Source organism: Drosophila montana, unplaced genomic scaffold (genome assembly GCF_035044405.1).
Source record: "Drosophila montana isolate Dmon_TW-CO22-7 unplaced genomic scaffold, ASM3504440v1 contig_3733_1, whole genome shotgun sequence".
Classification (NCBI taxonomy): domain Eukaryota; kingdom Metazoa; phylum Arthropoda; class Insecta; order Diptera; family Drosophilidae; genus Drosophila; species Drosophila montana.
In genome coordinates this window covers 10784508-10797962 of record NW_026998620.1, presented here as the reverse complement: position 1 = coordinate 10797962, position 13455 = coordinate 10784508, and the positions used below count along the sequence as shown (strand labels likewise).

General features: G+C 42.1%; 4 protein-coding genes across 8 annotated transcripts; 3 read left to right on the top strand and 1 right to left on the bottom strand.

Annotated features, from left to right (window-relative positions):
- Nucleotides 1–31: 31 nt before the first annotated feature.
- LOC135436093 (S1 RNA-binding domain-containing protein 1) lies at nucleotides 32–5288 on the bottom strand. Its single transcript, XM_064693557.1, has 12 exons — nucleotides 5271–5288; nucleotides 5026–5194; nucleotides 4605–4958; nucleotides 4111–4542; nucleotides 3687–4045; nucleotides 3350–3632; nucleotides 3087–3286; nucleotides 2835–3024; nucleotides 2549–2779; nucleotides 1117–1249; nucleotides 926–1055; nucleotides 32–849 (listed from the first exon to the last, which is right to left on the bottom strand). The coding sequence occupies exons 1-12, from the start codon at nucleotides 5272–5274 to the stop codon at nucleotides 629–631; spliced, it is 2706 nt and encodes a 901-aa protein (XP_064549627.1). The 5' UTR covers nucleotides 5275–5288; the 3' UTR covers nucleotides 32–628.
- Nucleotides 1240–2547, top strand: LOC135436100 (uncharacterized). Its single transcript, XM_064693567.1, has 2 exons — nucleotides 1240–1906; nucleotides 1960–2547. Exons 1-2 carry the CDS (start codon nucleotides 1329–1331, stop codon nucleotides 2462–2464), a joined length of 1083 nt encoding a protein of 360 aa, XP_064549637.1. The 5' UTR covers nucleotides 1240–1328; the 3' UTR covers nucleotides 2465–2547.
- A 534-nt stretch (nucleotides 5289–5822) lies between the features above and the next one.
- Nucleotides 5823–7338, top strand: LOC135436102 (uncharacterized). 2 transcript variants are annotated; one of them, XM_064693569.1, is made up of 3 exons: nucleotides 5823–6108; nucleotides 6165–6320; nucleotides 6750–7338. In XM_064693569.1, exons 1-3 carry the CDS (start codon nucleotides 5953–5955, stop codon nucleotides 7314–7316), a joined length of 879 nt encoding a protein of 292 aa, XP_064549639.1. In that variant the 5' UTR covers nucleotides 5823–5952; the 3' UTR covers nucleotides 7317–7338. The 2 variants fall into 2 exon arrangements, with proteins under 2 accessions (XP_064549639.1, XP_064549640.1); XM_064693570.1 differs by lacking the exon at nucleotides 6750–7338 and adding an exon at nucleotides 6386–6582 and having other exon boundaries at nucleotides 5833–6108.
- A 925-nt stretch (nucleotides 7339–8263) lies between these two features.
- Nucleotides 8264–12638, top strand: mRRF2 (mitochondrial ribosome recycling factor 2). 4 transcript variants are annotated; one of them, XM_064693558.1, is made up of 10 exons: nucleotides 8265–8468; nucleotides 8532–8694; nucleotides 8751–9043; nucleotides 9105–9474; nucleotides 9526–9748; nucleotides 9798–10306; nucleotides 10364–10577; nucleotides 10634–10783; nucleotides 10834–12221; nucleotides 12277–12638. In XM_064693558.1, exons 1-9 carry the CDS (start codon nucleotides 8339–8341, stop codon nucleotides 10996–10998), a joined length of 2217 nt encoding a protein of 738 aa, XP_064549628.1. In that variant the 5' UTR covers nucleotides 8265–8338; the 3' UTR covers nucleotides 10999–12221; nucleotides 12277–12638. The 4 variants fall into 4 exon arrangements, with proteins under 4 accessions (XP_064549630.1, XP_064549631.1, XP_064549628.1 ...); XM_064693559.1 differs by lacking the exon at nucleotides 8265–8468 and having other exon boundaries at nucleotides 8582–8687; XM_064693560.1 differs by lacking the exons at nucleotides 10634–10783; nucleotides 10834–12221; nucleotides 12277–12638 and having other exon boundaries at nucleotides 8264–8468; nucleotides 10369–10503.
- The last annotated feature ends 817 nt before the right edge of the window (nucleotides 12639–13455 follow it).

Sequence of the window (13455 nt, the reverse complement as noted above, 5' to 3'; positions counted from 1 at the left end):
TTATACATTATCATATATATAATTTGCTCGATTGCGATAAGTATGTTTCTCCAATATTTTGTACGGTTGCAAATACATATATAAATATATTTATTTATACGACAACAATTGGTTGATTACGCGACAAGTCCACGTAGTTAGAATATGAAATTAAAAGAATCGAGAATGAATCACACATAAGAATTAAAAATAAAACGAAATACAATAACTTTGACTACATACGTATGTGTATTTTTTAATATATATTATATTGTGTAATTATGTAAATGTTAACTGTATAACAATTGTTTATAATTATTTTTAACAATTCTATTGAAACGGCAATAAATTGAAATATGAAATAAAATATATGAAAAAATGAATACCCATAACTAATGCTGCTTATGAAGAATATGTATATATTTTATTTAATCACTGCGCAGAAACAAACCCCATTTGTAACCCAAATTTGTAGCAAGTGAAAAAATTGTTTTCGTTAAATGAAGGCGCTTGATGAGACAATTAAGTGCTAATTATATAGATATACATATTATTTAGACATACAAGAACGCATGGTTAAGTGAACAACCATTTACAAAAAAAGATTTATTAAAAACTTAAAAAAAACTGCGCCAAATTGGTTTGGTTTTTACTCGGTTTTCAATGTAAAGGATGTGTCCGTCTCTTGCAGCATGTTTTCCAGACGCAAGCCCAACTGCCGTCGCTGCATGTCAACCTTCAGCACGGAGGCAATTATGCGATCCCCAATGCTAAGATCACAATTATTCATATGGCTTTTGTGTATGAGACCATCACGTTCCACACCAATGTCCACGAAGGCGCCAAAGTGCGTTACATTGGTGACTGCGCCTAGTGAAGAGTTAAAGCAGCAAAGAGTTATTATTTGTAAGTTATATTCTTTTTTATTTTGGATGTAATAACTCACCTGTGACCACATCACCGATGCTGAGCTCATCCAGACGGGTAAGACCCTGCTTGAATAACGGCCGTTTGTCCAGATCGGCGCGGTAATCCTGCAGCAGCTCGCGCTGAAGGGCAAACAGCACAAACTTTAACTGAAAGCAGCAAGCGGAATTAGAGGACGATCATTAATGGTATAGGTACAACTATGCTTACCCGTTCCATGTGCAGCTTGTGCTGCTCGGCCAGCTGTTCGAGATTGTGCTGCGACTTGCTGAACTCCTTGATGCGCTGCATAAAGCTAGCCTTGCCAATGTCCGAGAGTTTTAACTCACATTCCTGTATAATGCTGTAAGACCAACGAAATTTTTATAGTTTTCAATTTCGTACATGTTGAATAGAGGAACATTTTCAATTTCTTGATAAATATGTCGCCCAAAATGAAGGTCAGTGAGCTCAAGAAGCTATACGTAGAGCGTTGGAGTTATCCGCCGGCACAGAAGTTGCCCAAGATTCGTTTTATTGCTTGTGGCAAAAATCCCAATTATGGGATCCCGAAGACTAATATGCCGTGCTGGAAGTCTCCAATGGGCATGACAGCGGATGCACGTTACGGCCCCTGTTGGGATTATCCACCAGAACGTTACAGGCGTCGTCCATTGCCGCCGCCATGTCGCGGTGCCACTATTCCGGCTAACTTCCTTATGCCAAGTTTTGATCACTGTCAGACTATTTACACACGTTGCGATTACCGCCTGGAGCAGTGTGTGCATCAGCAGATACTGCTCATTGAGCAACTATTTGCGAATCTAGAGGGTCAGCTGGCAGATGCCAAGACGCTGCAAATAGAGATGGCCAAACAAATGCGCTATCAATCCATACGCCGTCGCCTACTGATTGGATCTGCTTGTGGCATAAAGATCTATCCGGAGTACCTAAGCCAGATGGCAGAAACACGCGCGCTTTGCGAATTTCAAAAGGCCCATAATGCTATCAAACAATCCAAGTAAACTATGTTATACATTCAAAATGCCATTAGCCCTTCTTTGCATCTTGCAGCGCTGAGCTGGCTGCTGCTGTTTTGGTCATACGTGACGCCATGCCTGAGCTGCGGAAGCGTTTGGACAAGCTGGACCGCACGGTGGACAGTCCGTATCTTATAAATCTGGAAACGGTGCTGCAAACTATACAAGATCTCTACGATTACTTTTTTGAGGTGGTGCGCAAGTACAAGACTTGGGCACAGCTAATCGATGCCGCCCAAGAGCACTCCATCGAAGACTATTTGGCCCTGCTGCGCAGTGAACGCGACTTCGAGAGCTTTAAACGCGCTGGTACCGAACACTGCACCTGCAAGCGTTGCCGAAACAAAAATCCACTGGAGCCGTATCTGCCCTGCTGGTGTCAGGGATGCGATCGTCGCAATAAAGATGTTAAGCTGGTGCTGCGTCACTCAGAAATTAAGGCTCAACTGGATTCGAGCGATAGTGGACAAATGGAGAAGCAAAGTGACACCTCAGTACTGCAGGCCGAGTTAGACAAGTTGAATGAGGATTTAAGTTAGTTTTAAAAATTTGGAAATGTGCCGAAATTACGCATTTTCCTTTCTTTTTTTCTGGCGAAATAAAATATATTTTGTGTAACTTACGCTTCCGCCAATTTGTAGCTTTCCGGATGCACCCAGGTGCAGTCGAGCGGATTAGTTATCTTTCCACCTACACTAAGCGGTTCAATGCGAACGAAACCGGCGCATTGAACAAAAGTCTTCTCTCCTATGCTGCGTACAGCGAGTAGATCCTTGCGCGACTGAAACGGACCCTTTTGGTTGCGATATTCAATGATTTTCTCGGCTTTCTTCTCAGAGAGACCAGCAATGTGTCTGCATTATAAAATTATTGCTATACATGTAGATTATTGGGGTCTATGTTACCTACTTTAGCACACTGAGGCTGGCTGTGTTTAGATCCACGCCCACATAGCTCACACACTCGGAGACAACATCGTTCAGTGTTTCTGTAAGCGTTTTCTCGTTCACGTCGTGCTGATACATACCAACGCCCAAGTGGCGTGGCTCAATCTTCACGTACTCACTGAGCGGATCATTCAGGCGACGTGCAATGGACACTAAAAAGATTTTAGATTATGATTTGGTCTTTCAAGTGGTTGACATTTTGTGCACTACAAACCTGCGCTAATTTCATTCATATCCATCTTGGGAAACTCTTTGCTAGCCACATCGCTGCAAGAGTAAATGGAGGCGCCATTCTCGTTTACAATACTATAGCGAATGCTGCGACTGTCCAAAATGCCTGCCTGGAACAGAGATGTCAGCCACATCTCTGTGTCACGGCAGGCAGTGCCGTTTCCTAGAGCAATGACGCCACAACTATAATATATCAAAAGACAATTTAATAATAAATGACATAATTATACGAAGTAATCGAATTACTTGTATTTGCTTAGAAGCTGTACCAGCTTTTTTTCGGCTTCCGTTCGATTGGCATGTCGTCCATGCGGGTAAACGACTCCTGTTTCCAGCACATCGGCTGTCTCTGATATAAGCGCCAATTTGCAGCCATTTATGTAGCCTGGATCAATGCCCAATATCCGTTCACCTTTCAACGGCGACATCAACAACAGTTGCTTTAAATTTTTCCCAAAAACTTCAATGGCTGCCCGGGTAGCCTTTTCCTTAAGTTCGGCCCGCACCTGACGGCAGAGCAGCGGTTGCACTAGCAAGAGGTTTTCTTATTACAATTGTTGCTTGATGTTGTTCTGTAGCTTACATTTCTTTGTGTAGCACTCTTCCAGTGCACGAGTGAATACCTCCTTACGCAAAGGATACTGTAGACCTTCGGACATGTACTCTTGCGATATAAAACGCATGAGCTCATTCTTTAAATAATCGCTAGTCTCCACTTTTACTGAGAGGAATTTATGTTTTTCGCCTCGATTAATGGCCAGGGTTTGATGTGGCTTAATTGTCTTTATATCGCATTGAAAATTAAAATAGTTCTCGAATTTGGAACTGTCCAGCTTCTTGTCCGCAATGCCACTAGAAGCAGGTTTACTGCTAGCCGCCGCCTTTGAGGCTGTCGTCTTTTTAGCTTTGCTGCACTTGAGCACAATACGCTGCACGTTTTGTCTGGAAATTAAAAATTAAGATTTTAGCGGGTATGTAGATATGTCCAGCTCTTGTTCTGTTCTTACAGCCGACGTAGTTCCTCCAGAATCCTTGTGTTCTTGCTTATGTTGTGTATAATAATGTTGCATATTCCCGCCATTACCAGCTCTTCTGTGGCCAAGTCCTTGTTGGTCGGGTCAACAACCGAGAACAGCTGCACTTTTGGCGCTGTTCCAAACAGTAAGGCATCAGCATAATGTTGTAGTCCCAAAGCCTTGGCACGCTCTGCCAAGGTGCCCTTGCTAGCCGGTTTATAAGGTGCATACAAAAATTCAAGTTCTTCATTGGTCTTAGCGCACAGCAGCTCCTCACGTATTTCAGTATTGATCACATTCTCGCGCTCTAGCTGATTGACGATGTTCTCTGCCTTCTTCCGCAGATCCACAATCTCAGTGTAAGTGTTTCGTATGTCACGCAATCGATCTGGTGTTATATGATCCACCAAATCTCGTCGATAGCTAACAATGGACACATAAATACCATGATATAAATATCAAGAAATACTATTTTTTAAATATACCGGCATATAAATGGAATGGTATTCTCATTCTCGAAAAGCTGAACAATGTTGCGTGCTGCTGTGGGTTGGATTTGTTCTGTCTCGGCTAAGAGTTCATGTATGTTCCAAACTTTGCGTCGCTCCCAGAATGAGCTGCGACCTGTAGAGGTACTAGAAGTTACTGGAGTTAGGCTTCGTGCGCCTCCATCTAGCTCTGATGCTATTGATAAAGGGTGTTCGACGGCTGCTTCGTTCACATCGTTGCTTTGATTGGGAATTGCATTTTCTTTGTCCTTTTTCGCGCGCTTTTTCTTTGCAGGTGCGTCGTCTTTGCAAACACTGCTTGCGGGTTCGGTTTTACGTTTTCTTGTATCCCTAATGTTGATATAAATTTGTAATTTATATTGTTTATCAAATGTTGTTTAAATATGCAAAGGCTTACGAGCCAGATGCTACTACTGCTGCTGCCCGATCTATAAAACGACGTCGTGTCTCTGTTGGCCTGTATTCATCGTTCTCTTCAGCTCCAGCGGGATCATCTTCCGAGTCGGATATCTCAACAATTACCGATTTTTTAGCTGCCAGACGGCGCGGTCTTGAAGACATGTTAGCTGGTCATAGAAAGAAATCAACAAGCGAGTTAGTTTTGTTGCTGAGCACATTTGCAGTTATCGTTACACGAAATACCCATGTGCTCAAGTATTAGACGGTATTTGATTGCTAACATTGGCATCGATACCATTCTTTTGCAAATTTGCTGTTATGAATATAGATGTACTCATATTTAAACAGTTGCGCGTTACAGATGTCTGGCCGACAACAGTTTCATGCATATCCGTTAAGTTGGTGTGGGAAGTTTACATATTTAAGGAATTCAATATATTTTATTAGGGACACATGGATATCATTAAGTAAGTACAACATTGTTGTTGATCTGGGTCCGCTGCAAAATGCCTACAATATATAAAATACAACTTGTCAATAAGAAGGCGGGTCATTATGTGGGCATTTACTAAATTATTATCCACTAAAGCTTAGATAAATCGCAATATTTAAAATCTCAATTCGCGTCATCCAAGTGCTGCGAAAGGAGCAATCGGTGATTTGGAGCATGGAGAATGTGTTGACGGTCACGTTTTAGATACTCAGATACTTCAGCACAACGTCACTTCTTAATACAGAAAAGTAACAAGTGTGAAAACTGTCACGCGGCGCAGAAAATGTAATTGATGTAGAGCGTATTTTCGACATTACTTTTTAAGACTTAGAGCCGCAAACATTTCTAAACGGAAAATTTAAATTTGTGTTTTAACATAATTTGCTTTGTAAAAAAATAATTTGACCGGTGTAAACTCTTGGACGCTGCGGCATGGCAAACCAAGTGAATTGGGCTGATGCTAATCTAGTCAAAAGTCTTAACGAACAGAATCGTTATATTTATGACATGGAGAATGACATTCAGGAAATGCAACAATATTACGAAAATGAGGTGGAGCAGTCCAAGTACAATGAAGAAGTCCTGAAGGTAAGTCAGCATTTCTGGGTGTTTTGTTATCGAGAGCTAACATCAATTGCTTTCAGTGTCGCTGCAATGAGCTCCAACAACAAGTGCAGACCCTCCAGCCGGCGCTGCAGCGTGCCGACCAGATGCAAACGGAGATCGATGTTTTACGCAATGAGCTGCGAAAACGTGACTTGGCTTTAAATGCCTACGATTGCCAGTACCAGCAGCTAATGGTAAGCATTGTTAATCAGAGGGATATTCGATTTTTTTGTCATTGTGCCTCTGTATCCTTCCCAAGTATAAAACTAAAATGTTCAAGAAATCTGGGTATCGTTTCCTAGATGAACTGATAGAAAGTTGCAGTGATAGTTGTTTCAAGAACACCGGATTAGAGGATGAAGGCGATGTGACATGTTAACGCCGTGTCCCTTCTGTAGTTGAATTAGAAAAAAAAAATTATAAGTGCATAAAATATATAAGTTTTAAAAGCATAAAGGGGATGAGAGGAAAGTCGTTAGGGTTCGTCTGGATTGTTGACGGCTTAAGCACATGTATATTTCTCCCTGTCACTTTTCCAAGCCCTGGCATTCAGTTTCAATCCACAACTACTTATAATGATTTTCCTCTCTTATACCTTGTTTTATATTTCACACACATTATAGACCGTCGTCTGTGAAATCAACCAAAAGTATGGAAATCACCGCGGTGACAGTCCCTCATTTAATATTCCAGACTTTCCAGATGTTGGAGATGATCTGATCTTGTACACGAGTGCCACCATAAAACTCATCGTGAAAGACATGACCAAAGAAGAAGAAGATTGCTTCGAGCAAATCAACGAGGATAAGTACTTTGGAGGTCAGAATATCAACAATATAGAAGACTGCATACATGAGATGAATCGCCTGCGGAATTTGCTAAGGCAAAAGGATAAACAGTTAGGGAATTTGATAGAGGAGAATGTGTACATGTGGGAATCTGCTGTCGAAAGCAAAAGGCGACTCAACCAATTGAATCGGAGAGTGTGTGAACTTCATAGTGCCACAAAGTATATGGAGGAGGGTACGAGCGAGAGCATTGGATTAATACAGGATATTGACGATGCTGCCAGGGGGAACGATAACTTTATGGACAAGGTCAACATAAAAGGAGCTGAGCCTCAAGTACTCACGCATTCAAAGAAACAGCATTATTGTAAATCTACGGAATTAAAACATTTGGATAGTTAGCTTTCCAGCTACTCTTATCTTATCATGCTGCGTACATCGGATTAGAACCTTGCGCGACTGGAACGCACCTTTTTGTGTGCGATGCTCATTGATCTTGGCCTACTCGGCGAGACGGACAATATGTCTGCATGATCAAATTGTTACTTATAGATCCCAATGATCCAATCCCACATCGATCAGCTGTTCTCATTCGTTGGGCTGATACATGCCCTACACTCAAATAACGTGGCTTAATCTTCATTGGGGTGCTGTGTGCCGACAAATATTAATATTAAATCACTAGCGGTACACAAATACACGCGATCTTTGGAGCTATTGGGTCATCTTTGCAGGCACTGCTTTCATGTTTGATTCTATGTTTCTTGTCAATGCATATTGTTTATTAATTGTTATTTAAATAAACAAAATTCTTATGCCCTAGATGCTGTCGCAATTCTTAAAGCAATGTCGTGTTTCATTGTTCACCTGAACTTTAACAGAAGTCGGATAGTTAACTATTGTAGTACTATGGGCATATTTGACAGAAATTTAAAGAAATTCACAGGCGAGCAATATTGGATAAAATTCTTTTATTCAATTGCAGTTTTCGTTATACAAAACTAATGCAATAGCAGACACCGTATTAATTGGTAAAATTAGCATCGATACCAGTCATATTTGCTGTTATCGATATTAATGTACTAACAGCTGTAACAGCTTCACGCAACAGCTGGGCGGCAAAAGTTTCATGTCTGCCCATTAAGGTGGTTTGGGATATTAATCAATTAAAATAATGCAATATAGTTTATTAAGTGCTCAATTAATTTTATACATTTGCAGTTTTCGTTATACGAAAACTCATGCAATAGTCGATACCGTATTTTATTGGAAACATTGGAATCGATACCATTCTTTTGCATCTTTGCTGTTATCGATATTGATGTACTCATATATAAGAAACAGCTGCACGTAACAGTTATCTAGGCGGCAAAAGTTTCATGTCTGCCCGTTAAGTTAATGTGGGATATTTATCAATTAAAATAATGCAATATAGTTTATTAAGTGCTCAATTAAGGTGCTATAGGTTGCTATTGCGGCAGCAAGCACATTTTATCAACCGTTGCTACAGTGATGATATCAGAAACATTGGTATTTTGGCACACATTGACGCAGGTACTAAAGCGTTGCAATGATTATAAAATGTATCATTAAAATCGTATACTGTTTAATTTGTAGGCAAAACCACAACAACGGAACGCATGCTTTTCTATGCAGGGAAGACTCGATCTTTGGGTGAGGTGCATCGCGGCAATACGGTTACAGATTACCTTACACAAGAGCGCGAGCGAGGCATCACTATTTGCAGCTCAGCAGTTACATTTGCCTGGAATGGTAAGCGGTGCGTGTCCAGAAAAACAATGTTGTAACTATGCTTCTAACACGGCTTTTACTTAGTATTAATCTGCTAGACACGCCCGGACATATTGATTTCACGATGGAGGTGGAGCAGTCTCTATATGCTGTGGACGGCGTAGTTGTTGTCTTAGACGGCTCGGCTGGCGTGGAAGCTCAAACAGTTACCGTGTGGACACAGGCAGACAAGCACAGGCTGCCGCGGCTTGTTTTCGTTAATAAAATGGATCGTTCAGATGCTATTTTTGACAAATGCATTGACGATTTAAAGGCGAAGCTAGATGCTAAGCCCATTTGCACGCAGCTCCCGGCGAAGAACGTTGACGGACAGTTAGGTGAGCTCGATGGAAAGACTAAAGATAGCAATTTAATTTGTTCAAATGCAATATCTTACAGGCATATATGATGTAATTACATTGGAGCAGTTGACTTGGCAACAGAACGATTTTGGTCGAACTTATAGTATTGCTAAACTAGAATCATCTTTTGAAATTCGTGAATTGCATGAAAAACGCAATGAACTAATCGATCAGTTATCCGGAGTCGACGACGAGCTAGCTGAGGTTGTCATTAGCACTGAGAGTTTTGACAAAGTCAGCAATGAGTTAATTGTTCAAGCCCTGCGGCGCGCCACATGCCAGCAGAAGGTTGTGCCCGTGCTGCTGGGCTCTGCTTATAAAAATATTGGCATACAACGTTTAATGGATGCCGTAAATGCTTATTTGCCAACACCAAAGGAACGCAATCAGATATATAACTGTTTTGGGTAAGTACCCAATAGTTAGTTTTCAACCACCACAGTGTTACCTAATTGCAGAGATGATCTTGCGGGTAAGGTTTTTAAAATTGTCCACGACAAGCAGCGTGGACCTCTTACTCTGGTACGCATGCTGCGCGGCGAGTTGAAGCGTGGAATGCGTGTGCTCTCTTCCCGTGGACAAGCGGAGGTTATAGCGAAAATCTATGAGCCACTGGCTGATGAATACCGAGAGGTGAGCTCCGTCCGAGCAGGTGATGTGGCCATATGTGCGGGCCTTAAGGTAAGTCTTATATATATAATTGACTTACGATGGACAGCATCTTCTACAGTCAACAGTTACTGGTGATCTGCTTACATCCAGTCATACGTCCCTGAAGAATGCACAGAAACGTCTGGTTCAGAGTCGTGAGGCGGCAGCTCCACAGTATGATGAGGACGAGTTGGATGTTAACCATGAGCTGTTTTCAATTGAGCCCAAAATTCCTGATGCTGTCTACTTTTGCTCCATCGAGCCGCCCAGCTTATCAACGCAAACAGCCATGGAACAAGCGCTCAAACAACTACAGCGTGAAGATCCCAGTCTGCGGGTAAGCTACGATACAGTTACTGGGCAAACTGTGCTTGGCGGCATGGGTGAATTACACATGGACATCATCAAATCGCGTCTGCTAAGTGAGTACAAAATTGATGTTGATCTGGGTCAGCTACAAATTGCCTACAAGGAGACTATCGAAACGCCGGCCATAACAACTTTAAGTGTGGAAAAAGATATTGCGGGCAGTAAGCAAAATGTAAATATAACGCTACAACTTGCCAATAATCAGAACGAGCTGTTCAGGTATGTCCTCGCTGTGGGTCATTATGTGGGCATTCACTAAATTATTATCCTCTAAAGCTTAGATAAATCGCCAGAGAACGTTCAAAATCTCAATGCACTGCGTCCTCGCGTCCTTCAAGTGCTGCGAAAAGGAGCAATCGGTGCTTTGGAGCGGGGACCACGTGTTGGCGGTCAAGTTGTAGATACTCAAATACGTCTGCACAATGTCACTGTGGGACGGGGCACTGCCGATTCATTTGTCATGGCGGCGGCGGCACAGTGCGTGCAAAAGGTATGTCCTAATTCAATTTTGTTTTTATTACGTTTCATTTGATTTGATTGCTGCAGCTGCTGTGTATAAGCGGCACACGGCTTCTGGAGCCTATCATGGCCATGCAAATTGTGGCGCCCAATGAACGTATATCTGGGATTATAGCGGATCTCTCTAGGCGGCGAGCGCTCATAAAAGACGTAATGCCTAAGGGAGATAGGAATAAGGTAAGTTTATGCGATTAATTAATTGTAATCAGTAGTTTATCTTTTTTTAGCTTATTTTGGTGAATGCTCCCTTGGCCGAGCTTTCCGGATATTCCAGTGCACTACGAACCATTAGCTCTGGCACGGCCAGCATGACAATGCAACCCTGTGGTTTTTCGGAAATGAACGCCGCGGATGAGTCGTTAGCTGTACGCCGGGCCCAGGGATTAGATTAACATAATTCTGCACCATTTATTGTCTAGTTTTATTTAATGTAGATCACAGTAAGCTGGGTTGGGAGGCTTACAAGTTCTTAGTACATTACTAAATAGTATAGTACAAAAGAAAATGTGAAAATTATCGCACGTGGAATATTATAAAATTTGGTGATAAAATTTATGTCGTTCGTATTTTCGGTTAAACTCTTTAAACGGTCCATACATAGACATTACAAAATCAACTGAAAGTTTTCTTCTATTTAAGCTGTAAACTACCGGTGCAAGCTCTTGGACGCTGCGGCATGGCATACTCTACGCAGAAAGTGTTCTTTCATGTGCCGTTTATGAACGAGACGCTTGAATTTTATTGCCAAGACCCATGTGTCAAGCTAAAAAGTTATCCGTCTACAATCGATGATCGCTCGTGGGCAGCCAGTGACGATAAAAAGTCTCGTTTTGTGTCCGATCTTGTAGGTTGCAATACACCGTCGATCCGGCGCAAGGATGAAAGTGGCGGAAATCAAAAGCCCGGTCCGGCAGGCCAAGACTATCCACAGCAGCAGAACGGTTATGGAGGTCCAGAACAGGGACAGAACCAGCGAGGTTATGACGGCCAAGGACAGGACCAGGGCGGTGATGGAGGTCAAGGACAGGACCAGGGCGGTTATGGCGGTCAAGAACAGGACCAAGGGGGCTATGGCGGTCCAGAACAAGACGGCCGGGGACAGGGCGGATGGAGTGGTTGAGACTTAAGTCAAGGGGCGGACGGTGTGGGGCGGTCGGCGAGACTCAAAAATAGGCTTGATGGTGATCAGGGTTCGGTCTGGGTTAAGGTCAGGGAAATATGATTACTGATATCCATACCTTAAAGTCCGGGTGGTTGGTGTGGAGGGGGTCCATTCCAGGGACTGAAAGGCCGTGACGGCGCAGAATCAGGAGTGTCAAGGCCCCAGCGACTGGAGGAAGACCGAGTAATAGTCAATGCGCCTCAGAAGAGCCAGGGCAAAAACACCAGGATCTAGGCGTACTAAGCTAAGAGGTCCGCGTCGGAGTCGAAGCCCAGGACGACGAAGTTGAGATGAAGTATACGACTTAAAGGCATGTATAGATTGACAGCATCGCGATTGGTCCAGAAAAAAGGACCAAGTCGAGTCTTAACGAACAGGCCTGTTATATTTGTGACATGGAGAATGGCATTCAGGAAATGCAGGATTTGCAAACACATTGGGGAAGTCCTAAAGGTAAGCCGGCAAGTATTTGTCTTTTTTTTCACAAGCTAACAGCAACTACTTTCAGTGTCGCTGCAACAAGTGCTCACCCAATCGGGACTGCAGTGCACAGACCTTATGCAAATGAAAATCGATGTTTTATGCAACGAGTTGCGAAAACTTTACTACGCTTTTAATGCCTAAGGTTCCCAGTGCCAGCAGCTAATGATTTGATTTTTATGTGTCGATGCATGCCAAAGCATAAAACTGAGCGTTTAAGAAATCTGATAGTTGCAGTGATAGTTGTTTCAAGGACACTGAGATGGAGGATGATGGAGATATAACATGTTAATGCCGTGCCAAAAATGATTTTATGTCCAGCCCAAAAGACGTTTAATACTTTTAAATCTCTAGTTGAATATAAAAAAATTATAAGTGCACAAATATGAATTAGTGTACGGGATGAGAGGAAAGTCGTTCGGCTGCGTCTCTGGATTGCTATCGGTTTAAGCACACGACTATTTCTTAAGCTCTCTAATGATTCTCCACTTATCCCTTGTTTTATATTCCGCACACAATTTACTTATTTAAAACTGTCATCCGAACCAAAAGCACGGAAGCCTTTTATATGTGTGCCATCGTGTGATTTGGTGGGAGGAGAATAGTGCATCTGCGAAGCTCCTCTGAAGAGCATTAAGTGCCTCAACCATTTGGATCAGAAGGTACTATATGGGGTAGAATATTTTAATTATACAGAATATAGCGATGTTGCTAGGAAGCGACTGCTTAACGGACAAAACCAACAGCATGAAAGCGGCAAAATTAAGCGCAATGGAAAACGGGTGAAGTAACGGGGACTTGAGGCGGAATATGTGTAGGAGCAATGAAACAGCATTGGGCATTAAAGGATGCGCCTACGGATGCAGCAAAGAGGTGAGTAAGCCACAGGGAAGACTTGTAACAGACTAAAAAATTAAAAATTACAAGGTTCCATATAGACATAGGAAATATAACGACCTGTAAAAATAGTTAATAAATGAATGTACGTATTTTGTGTTCTACTTATTTGGAAGAAAATGAAAAAAGTAAATACAGCCCGGTGAAGGCGCGACTTGACTTGTAGAATAACTAAGAATGTAATGTAGTTATTATTGAATGTAACTATCCCTCTCCCTCTGAATAACCCACAAAATTTGTAAAATCACATATTGAAATGGTCAACAAATGTCACTAAATTGATCTGGATTCCATGAATGGAGGACTAACG

Coding starts and splice junctions, on each gene's coding strand:
- LOC135436100 (XM_064693567.1), top strand. CDS start 1,329: ATGTCGCCCAAAATGAAGGTCAGTGAGCTCAAGAAGCTATACGTAGAG. Junction 1,907..1,959: donor AATGCTATCAAACAATCCAA/GTAAACTATGTT, acceptor TGCATCTTGCAG/CGCTGAGCTGGCTGCTGCTG.
- LOC135436093 (XM_064693557.1), bottom strand. Junction 3,287..3,349: donor CAGCTTCTAAGCAAATACAA/GTAATTCGATTA, acceptor GATATATTATAG/TTGTGGCGTCATTGCTCTAG. Junction 2,780..2,834: donor GCCAGCCTCAGTGTGCTAAA/GTAGGTAACATA, acceptor TTTATAATGCAG/ACACATTGCTGGTCTCTCTG.
- LOC135436102 (XM_064693569.1), top strand. CDS start 5,953: ATGGCAAACCAAGTGAATTGGGCTGATGCTAATCTAGTCAAAAGTCTT. Junction 6,109..6,164: donor ACAATGAAGAAGTCCTGAAG/GTAAGTCAGCAT, acceptor AATTGCTTTCAG/TGTCGCTGCAATGAGCTCCA. Junction 6,321..6,749: donor GCCAGTACCAGCAGCTAATG/GTAAGCATTGTT, acceptor CACACATTATAG/ACCGTCGTCTGTGAAATCAA.
- mRRF2 (XM_064693558.1), top strand. CDS start 8,339: ATGCAATATAGTTTATTAAGTGCTCAATTAAGGTGCTATAGGTTGCTA. Junction 8,469..8,531: donor TTTGGCACACATTGACGCAG/GTACTAAAGCGT, acceptor TTTAATTTGTAG/GCAAAACCACAACAACGGAA. Junction 10,578..10,633: donor CGGCACAGTGCGTGCAAAAG/GTATGTCCTAAT, acceptor TGATTGCTGCAG/CTGCTGTGTATAAGCGGCAC.